Consider the following 18,779-nt stretch of genomic DNA (forward strand, 5'->3'; position numbering starts at 1 on the left):
GGGCTAGGGCTAGGGCTAGGGCTAGGGCTAGGGCTAGGGCTAGGGCTAGGGCTAGGGCTAGGGCTAGGGCTAAGGGCTAGGGCTAGGACTAGGGATAGGGATAGGGATAGGGATAGGGGCTAGGGCTAGGGCTAGGGCTAGGGCTAGGGCTAGGGCTAGGGCTAGGGCTAGGGCTAGGGCTAGGGCTAGGGCTAGGGCTAGGGCTAGGGATAGGAGTAGGGCTAGGGCTAGGGCTAGAGCACGAGGATGTTGTTGACGCCTCCCAGCTTGACGTTGATCTTGAGGCACAGGTTGGAGAGCGTCTGCGGAGACGTCTTGATCACGTTCTTCACCTGGACGCACTGCGTGGCCACGCCTAGCAACGTGTCTCCCACCCGCTTCACCTCAGCTGAAGGGAACAACAAAACTTGTCAAACAACAACAACAACACAGTGACCCTAACCCCTCAACCCTAACCTCCACCCGCTTCACCTCCGCTAAAGGGAAAAACAAAAGTCGTCAACAACAACACCCTGGCCCTGACCTGTAAACCCTAACCCCTCCACCCTAACCCCTCCACCCTAACCCCTCCACCCTGACCCCTCCACCCTGACCTCTCAACCCTGACCCCTCAACCATAACACCCAACCCTAACCAGCTACAAGCCATATTCACTTGTTTGTTTAGGTGCTTAGTATACATGTTTGTTCCTTACCATAGACAGGTCTTTTGCCAGGTAGCTCCTAGTTTGTTTGTTTGTTTACACGTTTGTTTGTTTGTTTGCTCCTTACCGTAGACAGGTGTTTTGCCAGGTAAGACCACCAGGATCAGCTGCAGGCCCTGGAAGGTGTTTTTCAGGTAGCGGAACATTTTCTCCACCTGGTCTGCTCCGGTGGCGTACAGAAACACGGCTGGCCCAGGATGGGCATGCCTGCGTCGTTTGAGATCCGCTGAAGCGACTGCGTGAAATTTCTGCAGTAGACGGAAAACAAAATTACTGTTAAACTTTTAAAGAAGCTTAGAAAACAAAAGAAACAGCACGGCTGGCCCAGGATGGGCATGCCTGCGTCGTTAGAGATCCTTTGCAGTGACTGCGTGAAATTTCTGCAGCAGGGGGAGCGAGAATTGTTACAGTAATGAAAAAAAAAGTTAGCAAACACTAGTTGGGCAGCCTTCTGTATCTTCAGCCAAATCTTATAAATAAAAATAATACGGCCTAGGAAAAAAAATGCTTCAACACTCGGGTGTCAGATCATGGAGCTAGAAAAGGTTGATCAGCTTGAAAAATTTATATCCCAAAAAAAGGTAGGGTCAGCAGTTTTTTATTGGATCAGTCGGGGAACAGGAAACACATCTTTTTCTCATAGGCCTAATAAAAGTATACATTTTTCCGTACCTGAGAGCCTGCTCGCTGCACTGCCTCTGTGGGGCGAAGCATGCCATCGCCCAGACCCGGATCTCGATCCCGGTGTGGAACTGTTTCCCTCGCATGTCCCACACGCCCTGGTTAGGTACAACTGTCGCCCGAGTCTGTGGGAAAGGTAAAAGTTTCTATTATCTATACAGTTATTTACTCCTGTTCTGAAACAACAGGAGCTATTTGACTAATTTTCATGATCCTTATCTTGACTTAAATATTTGTCTTCACTTATTTGCATATCAATCAATAGTTTGTGCTTATAAACCTGCTTTTCTGTCTGCAGGAGCAATATCATTGGTTTATTTCTCAAACAGCACAAGAAAATTTACAGTACATTACACAATGCCATCACTTCAGAGCCAGTAATGCTGAATTCTGTGATTAGTTCAATTTCTTCAAAGCAAAGAAAACTAAATGCTACGCCTAGTTTGACATCTTCACTACCACAAGCAAACACACAGCAATGCCCCCCCCCCCGACAAGGAAATATTCAACGACAAATACTGATGGAAGACTTCAATATTAGGCCAGAAACAAGTACAGCTGCTGCTGCAGGCAACACTTATAGAAACACCCATCTCTAGTTATAGTAGACCTATTCTTGAGCTTGATCACAAATTCGGTTCTTTTGAAATATACAATGTTTATTACTGGATAATGATCACAGAATATTTCTAAATTCAAATATAACTGTTTGACCTTCCTCATCAGTATTTGACCTTCACCTTGCCATGCCCCCCCCCCCATGCCCTTATAACCCGGGGTCAGAGTGCGCCGTTTACATTGTTTAGCCTGCCTCCGTACTGCAGCATCGGGGGGTCAAGGACGCGACCTTCGATCTCCGCCATGTCCGTCGAGATGTTGATCCCAAAGTCACGCACGTAGGGGTCAGAGTTGAAGTTTGCTTTCTGCATCTGGAGATGAATGAAATTGGAAATGTAATTATAACCCAACACCAAAGGGTGCCTGCTACAGCACCAGTTACCATGGTGACAGACGTCTGGTCCAGTGGATTGACATATAATTTACAACTGATGCAAGTCAAGTGGATCTATTTCTTTCACTGATTAGAACAAAAAAAAAAAACACAGAAAATTTAATCTACTCCTGACATTGATCGGGAAATCTTTCACTCACCAACTTGATGATTTCTTTTTCTCTGTCCGGTGCAGACCGAGCTGTGGCCTGTGGAAAGCATAAAATTTACGATGATCATTTTTATTTCAAGGTCTACGACCTGATTAAGACATAATAAATTATTTGAAAATATTGTTTAAAAAATGCCAGCAGGACAAGGGTTAAAATTTGTAACAAAGAAGGCATTATGGGAAGATATCCCTATCCCTATCCCCATCCCTATCCCTAACCCTATCCCCATCCCTAACCCTATCCCTATCCCTATCCCTAACCCTATCCCTATCCCTATCCCTATCCGCACAACACAGTATTCATGGGCGAACCCCGTAGTGAAAAGTAGTCCGGGCACAAAGTAGTGCTACACAATACTAGGGAAGGGTGCAGAGATTGTTTTGTGCATGGCATCGAGACAGAACCTGTGGTAAATGTTAGAGGAATACGTCAGTTTTGAGACTGTTAAAGTTGGATTATGGTGCGTGTTGAGTCGGCGTAGATTTGCGCTTGGATACTTGTCCCGCCTAGTACTGTGCGTCGGCTGCAGTTCCATGACCTCCGCAGTGGCGCTAATAAAAGAGGGCGCGAGAAGAGAACTAGCCGGCAAATTCAAGCTCATTTTCACATATTTTGTACACTCTGAAATTAAACATATCAGAATTCTGAACCTTGCTTGTGCACCCTAGTATGATTTTCCGTGAGTCGAAGTGAGTCACTTTGGGGTCCTTAACTATAGAAATCCCCATAGGGCTAATACTGTGTTGTGCCGCCATAATCAAATCAACATTGGAGATGCCTACAGAAGCGACCTCTAGCGGCGTTTTGTAGTACTGCAGCTGAACAGCTGTCCGGTTCATTACTTCCGGGAATGCGCGGACAGGCTGCGCAGTGGGGCGCTTCCGCCATTTTGGATTTTTGTTAGCTACGATGAGAAGACGAGGAAGAGAAACGAAGAAAACATAGCGGACTTTCTTAGCCGCCAAGACGTCTTCCAAGGAATCTGTGCATTCCTAGACCAACATGGGACCTAGTTCTTCAAAACCGAGACGATTATAAGAAATTTACTGCGATTTAAAGGAGAGTTGCGAGGAAAAATATTTTGCGGGTTTATATTTTTAACCACAACAAGGCCGGCTGCAGCTGTTGTTGTTGTTATTATTATTATTTTTTCTTGATGATCGCGTCTTAAAGTTGAAGACATCGGACGGGCCAAGGAAGGTTTCTTAAGATTAAGATCCCGTCTGGAGGAGTGTAGGGTTGGGAACGAGAGCGGTTTTCAGTGGGCCAGCCGGCATCATGTTCCCAGGGTTCGGGCAGCAGCAGTACCCGGGCCACCCGCCGCCACCTGGGCCACCCGGACCACCTGGACCAGGTGAGGCAACTACAGGTGTTACACCTGTTCGTGTGTGTGGGAGTTGTAAAGGTAAAGAAAATATAGAAAATAGAAAAAGTTTATGTTTGATGAAAAAAATGATGTATCCATATCCTCAAGGTAAACATTTTTGAATTGTTATTGTTATTGTTATTATAACCTTGACCTTAAACAATCACAAAGGATCAGGTGAGTGCAGGTGGACAGGTGTTGCACCTGTGAGGGTGGAGTGAAGTGTGAAAGTAACAGAAAATAGAATTAAGCAAAATAGTTCCTTTTGGATGAAAAACGTTTCAAATGTGCTGAGCTTAATATAACGTTAAATGTTATTGTTATTGTAACCTTAAATTGAAACCATAACAAAGGACCAGGTGAGTCATGTACAGGTAAACAGGTGTTACACCTGTGTGTTACACCTGCCTTTAAAGGGTGAAGGTAACAGAAAATAGAAAAGCTCATTTTTTATGAAAAAATAACTGATATTTTTGTTAAGCTGCTAATGTTATTGTTATTGTACCTTAAGCTGAAACAATAACAAAAGATCAGGTGAGTTAACTACAGGTGAACAGGTTTTACACCTGCCTTTAAGGTGTGAAGGTAACAGAACAATACAATTATATAATATACTAGTAAGTGTTATAGTCTGCAGAGGAAACTAACACAGTAACAGAGCCCAACCCCATATCTGCTTGGAGTTTGTATTCTGAGTCACCATCTTTTGTGTGTTTTTTGTGTGAGTAACACACACATATATATATGATAGGCTGTATCTGAGGTAATATAGGTGTGCATGGTGTGAGTCAGCATTTCCGGCATTTTCCGCTGAGTTTGAAATGACTTCATGTTTAATTTGCATCGCGATAAGATTTAATTTCCAGAATTGCAATTTACATTTATGAAACATTCATGTTGCTATTTTCAGATGTAAAACTTTACCCAAAGAACCAATTTAGATGATTGCGGCACAGCTGTGCATTTTATTGTCAGGCTGTTGGCCATTTTTCACATCCTCATTGAAATATTCCCCTTTCATAAGGAATTCAACACATGTCATTCAAAATGACAACAGGTGCCCAAATGAATTTTGAATGAGCAATGGAGCACAGTTGTATCTCAGATATTGTTGTTTGAGGAAAGATGACTGTCGTTCTCTGACTTCAAGAATACCTCAGGAATTAGTAGTACTTTCCTAGAACTATCGCAGAGTGGAACTCGCTGTCACCAAGTACAGTAGGGGCATAGATAGCTTTAAACAATGTCTAGATAATACTGGCTATACAGATACAGAAGCTGGTGTGTTACGCCGAAAGATGGTTATACCGGCTATACAGATACAGAAGCTGGTGTGTTACGCCGAAAGATGGTTATACCGGCTATACAGATACAGGAGCTGGTGTGTTATGTTGAAATTATTTTGCAGTCAATCGTTAAGTTTACACCATCAATATTTCACACTATATATAATCTCCAAGCAGATCTTTCGGACTGGCAAGACAGTATCCATTGGCCAGAGGAGTGTCCATTAGCCACCGAAGGTTGGGAAATGGATACAGGACGGCCAATGGATACAGGATGGCCAACGGATACGGTCTTTTGCCACCCAACCGAAAGATCTGCTTGGAGATTACACAATAATATGTATTCAAGCTTTCCTCCCAGCCCTGAGCCCTCTGTTTTCATCTTGACCAGCTGAATTGCAGAATTTCTGCAGATCTTTACATCAGAATGAGTCATATGTTAGTCACAGGTGTGACTGATGCATTATGGGTGAAACCTGACACCACCCGCAGCTGTCAATCATGTTGTTTAAATGTTGGATACTGTAATTACTGATATTTTCACGATAATTTTATGCTCATTGTTGTTCACTGTTGTTTCTGTACCATGAACTTATCATTACACAGTAAGAAATAATTCCTGAATTTTCTATTTTTGTGCCCATTGCCATTGTGAATGATCCATGAACATGAACATTTTTCTCAGAGTCAGACTGTGAAATTTTACTACCGTGAACATAAAGTGAATTACAGTACTTGTTGGTTCAGCTGGCATAGAGCTAGGCTGAACATACATAAAAGTATGTCGGGCCTAGGAAAAAAATGCTGTGTTTCCTGTTTCAGTTCTGAAAAAATTAGGGTTGATAGGTATGGTAGCAAGGGATTATCTTTTTTTTAAAATCTTTTTTTTATTAGACTTTGGCAATCTCTAGTGATCCAACTTAGACTATTGTTTTTTAACCAAGTAAAACTTGCATGAGGACACTTTTGTTTTCAATGTCAATGTTAGAAAACTGATAGCACAACGTTTTATCACTCAGGTGTCAGATAATGGAGCTAGAAAAGGTTGAACACCAAAGGTCAGGTGATGTCTGTCACCATGGTAACTGGTGTTGGGTTATATCATGTTGCAATTTCATAGCAGGAGGGATTTACATGTAGACTCCTGTCAGGCTGTCACCATATGCTAGAATGTGTTTGAGTTAAAGAATTAACAGAGCAGACCATATGCGAAGGTAAACATTATGCAATACTTTGCAAATGTTACCTTTCTAGTGTTACTAGTATTTCTAATTTTCCTCGACTTCATGCCGCCATGTTGTTCTCGCCGCAGTCGGTTTTCCCACGCCCGTTGCGCCCCCCGTCCACTCCTCGCCCATGGACCTGTTCCGTTGCCCCCGACGACCCGACATCGGTAACCACGGGCGACGGATCCTGCTGAGAGCCAATCACTTCAAAGTGTCGATGCCGAAGGGAGACATTCACCACTACGACATTAACATCATGCCGGATAAGTGTCCCAGGAGAGTTAACAGGTGAACACAATATTTGCTAGCAAATGTAGAATATCACCCTTTATTTTTCCACCTCAGTATTTATCAATCTGTTAGGGTGATAATGATACTAGTATTCACTAGATTGATGGAAAATAGTAAAACTAATTCAAACACTACGACGTTAACATCATGCCGGATAAATGTCCCAGGAGAGTTAACAGGTGAACACAATAGTTGCTAGCAAATGTAGAATATCACCCTTTATTTTCCTCTCTCAGTATTTCTGCTAGGGTCTCCCCAGAATTTAACGAGAGGACTCACTGCTCCATCAATGGGTTGATGAATAATCAGCTAATTTTCATGAATTATGTATGTAAGAGAAAACCCTACATGTTAAGTTGCACATTGATTTTTGGAGAGGTGCTAGGATTTTGGAGAGAGGGGGAGCAGCTTGCTTGCCCTGTTCTGTCTGGGTGATTTTCACTAGATTCCAATTTGTTGATGGAAAATAGTAGACTACGATGTTAACATCATGCCAGAATGATAAATGTCCAAGGAGAGTTAACAGGTGAACACAATATTTGCTAGCAAATGCAGAATATCTCCTTCAATTATACATGGATTTCAGCAAGGGAACTTGTGATTATATGTGAATGTATGACTGTAAATGTCCTAAGAGCCAATAAGCTAAAGTCACACAATTTCTTGTACTTTTAACTTTTTTCTGACATGCTATGTACAGTTGTTATAGTAGTTGTCACAGCAGTGTATTAGAATGACATAATTTTTTGTAGCAAGATTCTTCCTTTTTTCATACAGATTGATATTAGTCTTGGAGCACCAAAAAAATATTATTGTGGTGTCTAACTATGTCTATCAGTGCAATGGCCAAGTGGGTAGAGTGTTCACCTTGCATTCGGTAGGTCGTGAGTTCGATCCCCGGCCGAGTCATATACCAAAGACTTTAAAAATGGTACATCCCGCTTTCTCTGCTTAGCACTCAGCATTTGGGAAAGACGGTATGGGAGTTAAACACACACCACTACCAGTGGACTAGCCCCCTGCTGTAGTGACTTCTGTGTGTGGCCCAGGGCTAATGAACGGAGATGGGTGCCGCCCTATGCGTCACTTGACGCGAGAAGGCTCTTTAACTTTTACCTTTTTTTAACTATGCAAGACTGTCTTTCCTCTTCCAGAGAAATTATAGAAAAGATGGTTCAAGCCTACAATCGCATCTTCGGTGACCTTCGACCTGTCTTTGACGGGCGGAAAAATCTGTACACACGAGACCCGCTACCAATCGGAACGGAGAAGGTATGTGGTTGCCATGGTGATGTAGTGATGCGTACCTAGGCTCACGTTCAAGTTCACGTCCAGAGGTTTTGGCCGAGGAAAAAAAATGTTGTGTCTCGTGTTTCACTAAAAAAGATTGTCACTTTGAAGTGTCCATCAAGTTGATTACCATGGCTACAGCCCAACAGACTCATTTTTTAAAATTTCCATCCCAACCGCAGGTGGAGCTAGATGTAACGTTACCGGGTGACGGGGGAAAAGATCGCCACTTCAAGGTGTCAATCAAGTGGGTGGCCAAGGTCAGCCTGTACACACTGGAGCAGGCTCTTGAAGGTCGTCTGGCCGCCATTCCGTTCGAGGCCATCCAGGCGCTCGACGTCGTAATGCGACACCTGCCCTCCATGACGTGAGTTTGGGATTTCACTGCGCTGTTTTTTTTTTTTGTTAAAATGTCTTCCCTAGCTGTTTGGAGAATTTAAGAAAGCGACACCACCAAAAAGTGGTCACTCACATTGGTCAGGTGGTCCTTATGTAGAGGTGGTCACTTGTACTGCTTGAATTTTGTAAAGTTTTCCGCACATTTACAAGATTCTTAGATAAAATGTTCAACATTAATTATAAGGGCATATCCTAGGATCTGACCTATGACACATGACCTCTGACCTTTGCCCCAGGTACACCCCTGTAGGTCGCTCGTTCTTCTCGTCTCCTGAAGGTTACAGCCACCCGCTGGGCGGAGGTCGCGAGGTCTGGTTCGGGTTTCACCAGAGCGTCAGACCCTCACAGTGGAAAATGATGCTCAACATAGATGGTATGTGTTTAAAGTTAAAACACAACAAAGATCTCTCACTCAGAGCTTTCCGCCTTTCGACCAGTCACTCTGGTCTTCCTCAGTAGACTGACCCAGTGAGGCTTGTCACGTGGCTTCTTTGAAGTGTGACTTTGAAGTGTGACTTTGCACCTCCACAGTTTCAGCCACAACATTCTAGCCATAACAGCCATAACAGGCCCAGCCTGTTATAGAGTTTGTCTGAAAAACTTGACCTTTAACCTTTAACATTTAATCTTTGCCCCCTACAGTTTCAGCCACAGTGTTTTACAAGGCCAAGCCTGTTATAGAGTTCATGTGTGAAGTTCTTGACCTTTAACCTATAACCTATATCCTTTGCCCCCTACAGTTTCAGCCACAGCGTTTTACAAGGCCCAGCCTGTTATAGAGTTCATGTGTGAAGTTCTGGATATCAGAGACATCAACGAACAGAGACGACCTCTCACTGATTCCCAAAGGGTCAAGTTCACCAAGGAAATTAAAGGTTGGTTGATAATTTGATTTCCTGGTAACTGGTGCTGTAGCAGACACCCTGTGGTTTTGGGTTACTTTATGTAGCAAGTGGCAGGACAGAGTTGGAGGGGCTGGTCACCAAATATATAAATGTGTTTGAGTAAGAATAAACAGAGCAGTAGTTTGTTAGTCTAGATCGAACCCATGTGAAGGTAAACATTATGCATTTGGTTTGCAAATGTTACCTTTCTTGTTTTGTTTGTTTGTTTGTTTGCAAAATGAAGCTATTTACCCAATGCCTGTTACATACTTTTTGGCTTTGTTTATTTGCAAAAGGAAGCTTTTGTTTGTTTGTTAGCAAAATGAAGGTATTTACCAATGCCTATTTTGTTTGTTTGTTTATTTGTTGGCAAAATTAAGCTATTTACCCAATGCCTGTTAATACTTTCTGGCCTTGTTTGTTTGTTTGAATGTTTGTTTGTTTGTTAGCAAAATTAAGCTATTTACCCAATGCCTGTTACATACTTTCTGGCTTTGTTTATTTGTTTGCAAATTGAAGCTATTTACCAATGCCTGTTTTGTTTGTTTATTTGTTAGCAAAATGAAGCTATTTACCCAATGCCTGTTTTGTTTGTTTGTTTGTTTGTAATGTTTATTCGTTAGCAAAATGAAGCTATTTACCCAATGCCTGTTACATACTTTCTGGCTTTGTTTATTTGTTTGCAAAATGAAGCTATTTACCCACTGTCTGTTTCCCCGCATGTTCTCCTGGTTCGACTGCAGGTCTGAAGGTGGAGATCACTCACTGTGGACAGATGAAGAGGAAATATCGTGTCTGTAACGTCACGCGCAGACCTGCACAGACACAGACGTGAGTTTGATTGTTGATGTGTGTGTGTGTGTGTGTGTGTGATTGTGATTGTGTGTGTGTGTGATTGTGTGTCTGTGTGCGTGTGTCTGTGTGTGTGTGTGCATGTGTGTGTGCTTGTGTGTGTGTCTGCGTGCGTGTGTGTGCGCGTGTGTGTGTGTGTGTGTGCGTGTGTGTCTGTGTGTGTGTTTGTGTGTGTGTGTGTGTGTGTGTGTGTGTGTGTGTGTGTGTGTGTGTGTGTGTGTGTGTGTGTGAGTAAACAATGACAGATGAATAAAAACCTCTGAGACTGAATTGTGTGAACAGAGTCACTTTACTGATGAGATTTGTCTGTGTTCCACCTTCAGGTTCCCCCTGCAGCTGGAGGATGGTAGAACAGTGGAGTGCACCGTGGCAAAATACTTCCTGGAGAGACACAAGAGGAAACTCGAGTGAGTCAACTGATTCATCGTATTTTTTTCAATTGTGTTTTTCAAATTTACCATGTTGCTCCAAAGTACATATTTTGGTGATACTTCTGCAATTTTTGTTGCTGTGTTTGCCATCATATTTATGTGGGTAACTATTTGTTTTAGGTAGACATGTGAACTATTGGACATCTGAACTATTGGGCCTCTTTGTTAATTGTTAATACTTGATAATTAATTAACATAATGAACTTTCTGCAGGTTTCCCCACCTACCCTGTCTACAAGTGGGACAGGAGCAGAAACACACCTACCTTCCTCTGGAGGTGAGGTTACCTACTTAATCTAAGTATACAATATATCTTATTGGGTGGGCCGGCTACTCTCTTTGCAGCCAAGGCCTGAATTGTGAGGAGCTTACAGTTATTGGGGCTTAATCGCAAGGGTCTGGAGCGGCTGCCATTCAGTGCTAACTTTATTAGCTGATTATCTGTACTTTGTGATGCCAAGTCTAAGATAGTTCAATCCTGCATTCGATCACTCTGTTACTTTTTACACCGTTACCGGCTAATTTGCATACTGCTCTGTTTTCGACCAATGGCTGCAGGTGTGTAACATTGTTGCCGGGCAACGGTGCATCAAGAAGCTGACGGACATGCAGACCTCCACCATGATCAAGGTCTCACACCGAAGTTTTAATATCTACCCATAATGCCTTATTTGTTACAAATTTTAACCCTTGTCCTGCTGGCATTTTTTAAACAATATTTTCAAATAATTTTATGTTTTAATCAGGTCGTAGACCTTTGACTTTTTTTGCCCTGCAGTGACATTGAAATAAAAATGCTCATCGTAAATTTTGTGCTTTCCACAGGCCACAGCTCGGTCTGCACCGGACAGAGAAAAAGAAATCATCAAGTTGGTGAGTGAAAGATTTTCCTGAACAATTTCAGGAGTTAGAATAAAGTTTCTGTGTTTTTTGTTCTAGAAAAAAAATTCCACTCAACTTGCGTCAGTTGTAAATGATATGGCAATGCCCTGGACCAGGCGTCTGTCACCATGGTAACTAGTGCTGTAGCAGGCACCCTGTGGTGTCGGGTTACATTATGTATCAGGGCACACTTGGAGCAGTTACTGTTACAGCAACTGTACAGTAGTTTGTTAAGCTACATGTAGACTGCTAGACAATGTGAAAGAAAACACTATGCATTAATTTTGCTTTGACAATGTTACCTTTCTATATTTTTTTAAAAATTCATCTTCAGATGCAGAAAGCAAACTTCAACTCTGACCCCTACGTGCGTGACTTTGGGATCAACATCTCGACGGACATGGCGGAGATTGAAGGTCGTGTCCTTGACCCCCCGATGCTGCAGTACGGAGGCAGGGTAAACAATGTAAACGGCGCACTCTGACCCCGGGTTATAAGGGCATGGGGGGGGCATGGCAAGGTGAAGGTCAAATACTGATGAAGGTCATGAAATTTAAGATACATTTTGCGATCGGCACAAAAGAATAAGGATTCCAAAAAACTTTTTAATTTGTATATCAAAATTTAGAAATAAGCAAGGATGTAGAGACAGATGTTCTGCTTTAATTTTGTTATCTTTAATGTCTTCCATCAGTATTTGAGTATTTCCTTGTCTGGGGGGGGGGGTTGCTGTGTGTTTGCTAGTAGAGTAGTTTGATTGTCAAATTGAAATATAGTGCAAGTGTCTACATGTAGGTTAGGCCTGTCAGACAGTACAATTTTAATTATTTGTTATTCTTGATGCTACCATACCATGTTGATTCACAAGAAAACAGTGACACTAACTACTACAAAAATGTACTGACAAAAGGTAGAGCATTCTACTTGGAACATGTGTTACTAACAGTTTTCCAAATCTATAGTAGTAAATATAATACTACTGTAACAGTTTTCTTGTGTATTTCATTGCCTGGATGTCTAGTAATTATAACCTTTATCGAAGTATCACTAATTTGTACTGTGCTGTACCAATTCTGCAGACTCGGGCGACGGTTGTACCTAACCAGGGTGTGTGGGACATGCGCGGGAAACAGTTCCACACCGGGATCGAGATCCGCGTCTGGGCGATGGCATGCTTCGCCCCACAGAGGCAGTGCAGCGAGCAGGCACTTAGGTACGCACACACACTAGTACTGTCCGGTTTATCGTCTGTTGTTCCCCATCTTCCGAGGGTTAGACATGCTTGCACTGCAATACTGAGGCTTGATGGCAGCACGCCACTTGGCTCTGTCCTGTGGGTTGATGTTACGTCTACTAGGTTCAAGTGGTGGAAGTCCTCCCTTATGTTGTCAAACCATTTTTTCTTTGGACCTCAAGGGTTTTGGAGCACATCTATTTCACCATGGCCTCATGGAGTTAGTATATCCTCTGCCGTCACAGCCCATGTCTCAGAAGTGGTAGATATGGGAGTTGTATACTTTTATTAGGCCTATAGGCAAAAAATGTTGTACCGGTTGTACTTGAGTAACTGCTTTTTGGCGTAAAAAATGTTGTGTTTCCTGTTTCCCGACTGACCCTAGAAAAAACTGCAGACCCTTTTGCTGTAGATACAGAAGGCTGCCCAACTAGTGTTTGCTAGCTTTTTTTTCTTAGTACAATGTCATGTATAATTATATCATTAATAGTACTACAATTCTCCCCCTGCTGCAGAAATTTCATGCAGTCCCTTCAGCGGATCTCGAATGACGCAGGCATGCCCATCCTGGGCCAGCCGTGTTTCTTATGTTTTCTGAGCTGCTTTAAAAGTTTAACAGTTATTTTGTTTTCCCTCTGCTGCAGAAATTTCTCATGGTTCCTGCAGCAGGAAGTCTCATGATTCATTACAGAATGTTAGCTGTATTTTAAAAAAAAATGGTGCTGTTTTTCCCTCTGCTGCAGAAATTTCACACAGTCACTGCAGAGAATCTCGAATGACGCAGGCATGCCCATCCTGGGCCAGCCGTGTTTCTGTAAGTACGCCACCGGAGCAGACCAGGTGGAGAAAATGTTCCGCTACCTGAAAAACACCTTCCAGGGCCTGCAGCTGATCCTGGTGGTCTTACCTGGCAAAACACCTGTCTACGGTAAGGAGCAAACAAACAAACGTGTAAACAAACAAACAAACTAGGAGCTACCTGGCAAAACACCTGTCTATGGTAAGGAACAAATATGTATACTAAGCACCTAAACAAACAAGTAAATATGGCTTGTAGCTGGTTAGGGTTGGGTGTTATGGTTGAGGGGTCAGGGTTGAGAGGTCAGGGTGAAGGGGTCAGGGTGGAGGGGTTAGGGTGGAGGGGTTAGGGTGGAGGGGTTAGGGTTTACAGGTCAGGGCCAGGGTGTTGTTGTTGACGACTTTTGTTTTTCCCTTTAGCGGAGGTGAAGCGGGTGGAGGTTAGGGTTGAGGGGTTAGGGTTGAGGGGTTAGGGTCACTGTGTTGTTGTTGTTGTTGACAAGTTTTGTTGTTCCCTTCAGCTGAGGTGAAGCGGGTGGGAGACACGTTGCTAGGCGTGGCCACGCAGTGCGTCCAGGTGAAGAACGTGATCAAGACGTCTCCGCAGACGCTCTCCAACCTGTGCCTCAAGATCAACGTCAAGCTGGGAGGAGTCAACAACATTCTCGTGCCACATATACGGTATTTTTATTTACTTCATTGCTTCAGCTGTATAAACGACAGCCAGGGTTGCCCATCTTTTCATCTCTAATTGTCCATTTTATGACGATATCAGAAAACAATTACTTACCACCGTGTTCAAAATGCTCCCTTTCCCACTATACCCTACCACGAGAAAACAATTTTACTACTAAAATTGAAGAACCCACATATTATACAACAAGTGGGTAAATTCATCTTCCACTGCATTTATTTAATAATTGTATGTTGGAGACTGTACATGTTTTCCCCCCCTCCAGACCTCGGGTGTTCCGTGAACCGGTGATCTTCCTGGGAGCGGACGTGACCCACCCACCCGCAGGCGACGAGAAGAAGCCCTCCATCGCCGCGGTACGTTTCCATAGAAACCTCACGTTACCATAGCAACCCGCTCACCCCCTCTCCTCTCTTCCAGCCCTCACATTTTCCTGGAGCCGGTGGTTTTCCTGGGGGCCGATGTGACACATCCACCGGCCGGGGATGGCAGGAAACCTTCTATCGCTGCTGTATGTCACTTCACACACACTGTGGCAGACTGTCTCTTCTGTGTGACTCATGGTTTGAAAGCACGTCGGCAGAATGTACTTCTCCTGCGCGAAACCTGTGTACTGTGCATAGCACGTCGACAGAATGTGTCATGTAAAGTCGTATTCGAGTACATAAGGTTGACATTACAGTTACCAGTTACTGTAGCTTCTGAAAATGTTGTGTCAGAAAAGATATCCTCTGCAACGTAACGTGAAAATACAGCGTTGACCAAACACTCAATGAAAACTGTGAAAAATCAGGGTTTCATGCAGGTGCAGTACGTTCTGCCGACGTGCTCAGTCTTGGCATGTTTGAATGATTATTCACTGGTGCATATTTGAAAAGTGTGTAACTTTACTTCTAAGTAGCATCTCCTGACCAGGATAAGAGGAAACCTTCTATCGCTGCTGTATGTCCAAAAAACTTCGCTTCAATCACACTTCACTTCAATCTTTTTCTTTGAATGTTGGAATGATTACGTGTGACTTGAGCATGGTTGAAAAGTGTGTTACTAGCATCATCATCATGGACGCCCATCCTAGCCGGTACGCCCCAAGCATGGATGATCTGTAGCTGTGCTTGTACCGTGACTTGTGTATATCTTACTTCTGTGTGGATTTTGCAGGTTGTAGGGAGCATGGATGCCCACCGGAGCCGGTAACATGACTTGTGTGTGACTTAGTCCTTACCCTCCCGTTGTCCCGTTAGGTTGTAGGAAGCATGGACGCCCACCCGAGCCGCTACGCGGCGACCGTCCGTATCCAGACGCACCGGCAGGAGATTATCGCCGACCTGGCCTCCATGGTCCGCGAACTGCTCATCCAGTTCTACAAGTCCACCCGCTTCAAACCCACCCGCATCATCATGTACCGCGACGGGGTCAGCGAGGGGCAGTTCCAACAGGTCAGGGGTCAGGGGTGAAGGTCAGGGGTGAAGGTCAGGGATCAGGGGTAGGCACAGGGTCAGGGGTTAGGCAAGGGCAGTCCTTTATAAGCGCCACCTGCTTCAAAACCCACTGCATAGAACCTGATGTAGGACTTTCTTAAATATTACAATGTTTTTACTATGATTATAATGATAATAATTGTATTGTGGAGCCCTTGGTGTGTTGTATTTTATGATTCTGATCAAATAAACCAGCTTTATCCCCCCCCCCAGGTTTTGTGGCACGAGCTGCGAGCGATCCGTGAGGCGTGCGTGCGACTGGAGATCGGCTACGAGCCGGGCGTGACCTTCATCGTGGTGCAGAAGCGGCATCACACCCGGCTCTTCTGCTCCGACAAGAAGGAACAGGTCAGGACCACGGGTTTTAGGCTTTTAAGGCAAATTTGGTAGGATGAAACAAAGTAACCTACCTACATGTAGTCCCATGACCGACACTAGTCGTTGGGGGGACAAGGCAGACTTTGCAGAGATGTAGCCAGGTCCTCCTGTCTTGGGCTGCTGTCAGGAGTTGTGGGACGGTGAGGGACGTCCAGTCCTTGATGTTATCCAGCCAGACTTTCTTCTGTCTGCCTCGCCGTGTTTCCCTTCAGCGTTCTGTGGAAGAATGATGGTCTTAGCCAGGTTGTTGTGGCGGTTCACATGTCCACACCCATGAAATTTTCTTCGCCATACAGTTGTATGGCTCTTTCGATTGTGGCATTTTTTGGCATATCCATGTACTGGCTGCATACATTCTGTTGTAACAGTTCTAAAGTCATGAGCTAACAGTAAACTCATTAACTCATTCGGTAACAATGTACATTGTAAGTGTCACTGAGAGTTTTAGTGTCATTTTTCCCCGCTAATGTTTGGAAGGAATGTTGTGTTCAGCTAGTTTCTTTGATTTATGTTATGATAGATTGGGAAGAGTGGGAACATCCCAGCGGGGACCACGGTAGATGTCGGCATCACACATCCAACGGAGTTTGACTTCTACCTATGCAGCCATGCTGGTATACAGGTGAGATGGAGTTTTATATTTAGAGACTGTGAAGTCAAGGTATTTTATTGTTTTGTTTCATTTACCCGTTACCTAATTATTAAGTTATTTCTTATTTATCTGATTTATTTGAATTGTTAATCATGTTATTAAGGGAGGCCTCCTCATAAGCATTTTATGCTTCCGGCCTCCCTGCACTGTTACATTTTATTTATATTTTCTTGTATCTGTATTGTTACGTTTATTTTAAAGTGCGAATAAAAAACTGAAACAAAAACAAACTGAAGGGTTCGATTCCTAATCCATGTGTCGGTCTGAGATAGTAGTATAATAGTACATGTACATTCTCAAAGAGTTCAACTTCTTCCTAAAAGTATGCAGCCATGCTGGTATACAGGTAGGCTGGAGTGTTGTACATGTATGGCATTCGTGAGATTTGGGGTTTGATTCCCAAACCAATACATCGTACCGAGTCCGACTTCTACCTGTGCAGCCATGTAAGATGGAGTGTTGTACATGTACATGTACGTGGATTGTGTAGTCAGGGTTTTGATTCCCAATCCATGTATCTGAGATAATACAATACATATACTTCCCGTTTTGTAACATTGATTCCTCCCCCCCCCCCCAGGGCACGAGTAGACCGTTCTATTACCACGTCCTCTGTGATGATAACAGATGATGTTTAAAAGATTTGGGACAATTTCATTTATTTCACGGTTTTATGTACATGTAGCCAGTATCTCATGTATAATGTTAACTTTATTCCTTACCCCCCCCCCCAGGGCACGAGTAGACCGTCCCATTACCATGTCCTCTGGGATGACAACAACTTCGCTGCAGACGACCTGCAGATGCTGACGTACCAGCTGTGTCACACGTACGTCCGCTGCACCCGGAGTGTCTCCATCCCCGCCCCCGCATACTACGCTCACCTCGTCGCCTTCCGCGCGCGCTACCACCTGGTGGAGAAGGACCACGACAGGTCAGGTCATAATCCTTCACCTTTAACCTTTCACTCGCCACGACAGGTCAGATCCTAACCCTTCACCTTTAACCCTTCACTCACCATGACAGGTCAGCTCTGAACCTTCACCTTTAACCTTTCACTCATAGGTCCGCGCTCGCTACCACCTGGTGGAGAAGGACCACGACAGGTCAGATCCTAACCCTTCACCTTTAACCTTTCACTCACCATGACAGGTCAGACCTTAACCCTTCACCTCTAACCTTTCACTCACCATGACCAATCAGCTCCTAACGTCTCACCTTTAACCTTTCACTCACCACGACCAATCAGCTCCTAACCTCTCACTTTTAACCTTTCACTCACCACGTGCATGTGTGTGTGTGATGTTGTCTGACAAGTTTTTTTAACAGCTCTGTAACAGCTGTTATTTTGTTTGTTTTCCAGTGGGGAGGGCTCCCACCGGTCCGGAGACAGCAAGGAGCGTGTGTATGCGCGTGTGTATGCGCGTGTGCGTGCGTGACATGTTACCAGTTAGTTTTCCAGCGGGGAGGGCTCCCACTGGTCCGGAGACAGCGGGGAGGGTGTGTACGAGCGCGTGTGTGTGTGTGCATGACATGTTAACATGTTAACAGTTATTTTGTTTGTTTTCCAGCGGGGAGGGCTCCCACCGGTCCGGAGACAGCGGGGAGCGGACGCCCATGGACATGGCTCGGGCCGTCGAGGTCCACCCCGACACGCTGCGCGTCATGTACTTCGCGTAACCATGGTAACTGCAACCATGGCAACCGTAACCATGGCAACTGTGGCAACCATAACCATGGTAATGGTGGCAACTGTAACCATGGCAACTGTAACCATGGCAACTGTAACCATGGCAACTGCAACCATGGCAACCGTGGCAACTGTAACCATGGCAACCGTTACAACTGTAACCATGGCAACTGTAACCATGGCAACGGTAACCATGGCAATCCAAACAGCCAGCCGTACCTCAACCGACAAATTTCCCGCCTCCTGTCTTTCATACCTTTTGTTATTATACAGTAACCATGGATACCAGCCAGTTAAATTATGAACCCACAAAGTGTGAAGAAGAAGAGGAACATTTGAGACTTTCCAGGACGCTTTTGAGAAACACCGAGTCTTTCAGCAGTGATTGTGTTGCTACAAC

General features: G+C 44.2%; 2 protein-coding genes across 6 annotated transcripts; one reads left to right on the top strand and one right to left on the bottom strand.

Annotated features, from left to right (window-relative positions):
* Positions 1–233: 233 nt before the first annotated feature.
* Positions 234–2,586, bottom strand: LOC109477143 (protein argonaute-3-like). Its single transcript, XM_019778205.1, has 5 exons — positions 2,537–2,586; positions 2,182–2,313; positions 1,376–1,509; positions 771–951; positions 234–388 (listed from the first exon to the last, which is right to left on the bottom strand). The coding sequence occupies exons 3-5, from the start codon at positions 1,415–1,417 to the stop codon at positions 234–236; spliced, it is 378 nt and encodes a 125-aa protein (XP_019633764.1). The 5' UTR covers positions 1,418–1,509; positions 2,182–2,313; positions 2,537–2,586.
* Positions 2,587–3,425: 839 nt separating this feature from the next.
* Positions 3,426–18,517, top strand: LOC109477710 (protein argonaute-2-like). 5 transcript variants are annotated; one of them, XM_019779059.1, is made up of 21 exons: positions 3,426–3,902; positions 6,513–6,714; positions 7,872–7,989; positions 8,190–8,374; positions 8,643–8,779; positions 9,147–9,281; positions 10,022–10,121; positions 10,466–10,549; positions 10,787–10,850; positions 11,132–11,203; positions 11,399–11,446; positions 11,790–11,921; positions 12,535–12,668; positions 13,433–13,617; positions 14,009–14,168; positions 14,447–14,537; positions 15,423–15,617; positions 15,873–16,007; positions 16,558–16,659; positions 17,424–17,623; positions 18,261–18,517. In XM_019779059.1, the coding sequence occupies exons 1-21, from the start codon at positions 3,827–3,829 to the stop codon at positions 18,367–18,369; spliced, it is 2,664 nt and encodes an 887-aa protein (XP_019634618.1). In that variant the 5' UTR covers positions 3,426–3,826; the 3' UTR covers positions 18,370–18,517. The 5 variants fall into 5 exon arrangements, with proteins under 5 accessions (XP_019634618.1, XP_019634625.1, XP_019634632.1 ...); XM_019779066.1 differs by having other exon boundaries at positions 11,790–11,912; XM_019779073.1 differs by having other exon boundaries at positions 10,034–10,121.
* Positions 18,518–18,779: the final 262 nt, after the last annotated feature.

This window comes from Branchiostoma belcheri, unplaced genomic scaffold (genome assembly GCF_001625305.1).
Source record: "Branchiostoma belcheri isolate BF01 breed outbred unplaced genomic scaffold, Haploidv18h27 scaffold105, whole genome shotgun sequence".
NCBI classification, from domain to species: domain Eukaryota; kingdom Metazoa; phylum Chordata; class Leptocardii; order Amphioxiformes; family Branchiostomatidae; genus Branchiostoma; species Branchiostoma belcheri.